This window comes from Otolemur garnettii, unplaced genomic scaffold (assembly GCF_000181295.1).
Source record: "Otolemur garnettii isolate 467f Iridium unplaced genomic scaffold, OtoGar3 scaffold00211, whole genome shotgun sequence".
In the NCBI taxonomy this organism is placed as follows: Eukaryota; Metazoa; Chordata; class Mammalia; order Primates; family Galagidae; genus Otolemur; species Otolemur garnettii.
In genome coordinates, this window is record NW_003852606.1 from 1167135 (window position 1) to 1170256 (window position 3122).

Here is a 3122-nt window from a genome sequence, read left to right on the forward strand (position 1 = left end):
CCCCACCCTAGGTGTATGTGGCAGTTGCCCTGGGTAGACTGCTATGGAATCACAGCTCACAGCAACCTCCAAGTCTTGAGCTTAAGCGATTCTCTTGCCTCAGCCTCCCAAGTAGCTGGGACTACAGGTGCCTGCCACAAAGCCCAGCTATTTTTGGTTGCAGTTGTCATGGTTTAGCAGGCCTGGGCTGGTTTTGAACCCCCCACCCTAGGTGTATGTGGCTGTTTCCCTGAGTAGACTGCTGTGGCATCACAGCTCACAGCAACCTCCAACTCTTGAGCTTAAGCGATTCTCTTGCCTCAGCCTCCCTAGTAGATGGGACTACAGGTGCCTGCCACAAAGCTCAGCTATTTTTTGGTTGCAGTTGTCATTGTTGCTTAGCAGGCCTGGGCTGAGTTTGAACGTGCCACCCTAGGTGTATATGGCTGGCGCCCTGCTGACTAAGCTATGGGCACTGTCAGCTTGTTCTTTCTTATTGCTGGATATTTCCATCATGTGACTGTGCCCCACTTCTTTATCTGTTCTGTGTTGATGGGCATTGGGGTAGTTTCCAGTTAATGAGCTATATTGCGCAGGGAAGCTCTAAACACTCTGAATTTGTAGCCTATGGTAGGCGGAGTGCCTGTTAGGTATCTACACAGAAAAGGATTTACTGGTGCATGGGGTTGGCATATGCCAGACTTTATTTATTTGTTTTTATTTTTTTGAGACAGTCTCAAGCTATCACCATGGGTAGAATGCTGTGGTATCACAGCTCACAGCAACCTCCAACTCTTGGGCTTAAGTGATTCTCTTGCCTCAGCCTCCCAGGTAGCTGGCATTACAGGTGCGCACCACAATGCCCAGCTATTTTTTGGTTGTAATTGTCATGTTGTTTGGCGGGCCAGGGCTGGATTAGAACCCACCAGCTCTGGTGTTTGTGGCTGGTGCCCTAGCCGCTTGAGCTACAGGCGCCGAGCCATATGCCAGACTTGAGTAGATACTAGCAGTTAGTTTGCAAAGTGGTTACACCAGCCTATACCCACCCCATACCCCAGCAGTAGATTAGGGTCCCAGGAGGTCCACATACTCACCTGTAACTGCTGGTCTAACTGTAACCCTTCCAGTAGGTGTGTAGAAGTGTTTGGGTAAAGTTCTAATTTGCATTTCCCTGATAACTATATTACTCTACTATTGCTGCTGTAACAAATTATCAGGAACTTAGTGTTGCAGTGTCATACCTCACAGGACCTCTGGAAAATCCACTGAATACTTATGAGAGAATGAGAGCAAAAAAGGCAAATATCTTAGTATTATAAGAGTTTTGACTTTGAGGACTGTCTAGAAATGTTTTGGGGGACCCAAGGAGTCCCAGGAACATATTCCTTGAGAATTGCTGATCTTTTATTTTATTTTACTTTATTTGACTCTTAGGGCCTAACAATCATGGGAAGTTTAAAAAGCTCTCTATCATTTAAAAAAAATTTTTTTTGAGACAGAGTCTTACTTTGTCACCCTCAGTATACGCACTGTGGCATCATAACTCACAGCAACTTCAAACTTGATTCTCTTGCCTCAGCCTCCTCCCGCCACAATGCGCGGCTATTTTTAGAGACAGAGTGTCACTCTTCGCTCAGACTTGTCTCAAACTCTTGAGCTCAAGCAATCCACCTACCTAGGCCTCCCAGAGCACTAGGATTACAGGCGTGAGCCACAGAGCCTGGCCTTTTTTTTTGAGACAGAGCCTCAAGCTATCTCCCTGGGTAGAGTGCCATGGCCTCACAGCTCACACCAACCTCCAACTCCTGAGCTCAAGCGAGTCTCCTGCCTCAGCCTCCCAAGTAGCTGGGACTACAGACGCTCGCCACGGTGCCGGCCATTTTTTGGTTGCAGCCATCATTGTTGTTTGGCGGGCCCGGGCTGGGGATTCGAACCCGCCACCTTAGGTGTATGTGGCGGGCGCCTTAGCCGATTGAGCCACAGGCGCCAAGCCGGCCTTTTTGTTTTGTTTTGTTTTTTTCAGTTTTTGGACGGGGCCGGGTTTGAACCTGCCACCTCCGGTATATGGGGCCAGCGCCCTACTCCTTTGAGCCACAGGTGCCGCCCTTTTTGTTTGTTTTTTTAAAGGAGCTCCATTCCAGGGGCTGGGGTCTTCCCTTCCGGGTTTACCTGAAGTGAGGGTGGGCTTGGCAGCTCTTTAGGCCCAGAGCCCAACACTGACCTGCCCTCTGATTGGCCCCTCCAAGACCCAATCAAGGCAAATCACTCAATCCAATCACTGATTGAGTTAAGCTGAGCCAATCACTGATCTGGCCCACCCCTTGGCTTCAGTCTGGGTATATAGAAATGGGAAAGGAAAAGAAGGAGGAGTGGCTTCATCAACAAGGGTGGTACCTACCCTACACCAATACGCCAAAAGTCAGATCTCTGTGACGTCCTTTTTCCCGGTTCATGGCACAGTCGCTGTCCCAACTAGTCAGAAGTTGAACCCTGGTCTCCTGCTCACTTAGTTGCAAATTACTTTTGTTCTTTAAGGTTGCGTTTTGGTATATAAGTGAGTTCAAGTAAATCTGGAAAGAGGACTTACAGGAGGAGATGTGATGGGTGTCTGCCCCTCGTCCCAGCCCCTCCCACCTTTCCCATTGAGGGCGTATAGATCACCTCTGGTCACTACAGCCTTGCAACTGTCCCCTCCTCCTTTAGGATGACACGGCATGGCAAGAACTGCACTGCGGGAGCTGTCTACACCTATCACGAGAAGAAGAAGGACACAGGTACAGGGTTGGTGGTGAGGTGGGGAGGGTCTGGAATGGGTCTTCAACTCGCCATCTCAATTTGCAAGTCTACGGGTATGACCATAGGAGATCTAACAGATGAGTTCAGAAACTCATCCTAGAAAATGTGCTGCATACCTTATTGCTAAATATCACCATGGTCACCTTCAAGGTACTCCTCTTGGGACTCTACACACTGAAACCAGCACCTTCACACTTCAAAGCAATTTTGGAACTCTTTTTCTGGAATGACCATCATCAGAGCTGCCATCATAGGACACACACAAAAGAACAAGCAACAACAATAACGAATGCCATTCGGCAAAACACTGTCACATGTGACATGAAAATAGCTGTGAGAGGCTCAGC

At 48.5% G+C, this 3122-nt stretch overlaps 1 protein-coding gene across 2 annotated transcripts in view; it reads left to right on the forward strand.

The window, feature by feature from the left end:
* NOSIP (nitric oxide synthase interacting protein) overlaps positions 1–3122 on the forward strand; it is a 27810-nt gene that overhangs the window by 16301 nt on the left and 8387 nt on the right. For both annotated transcript variants that reach the window (XM_003801482.3, XM_012812572.2), the window contains exon 2: positions 2683–2753. In XM_003801482.3, coding sequence (XP_003801530.1) covers positions 2684–2753 — 70 coding nt within the window. In that variant the 5' untranslated portion in view covers position 2683. The remainder of the gene's footprint in view (positions 1–2682; positions 2754–3122) is intronic.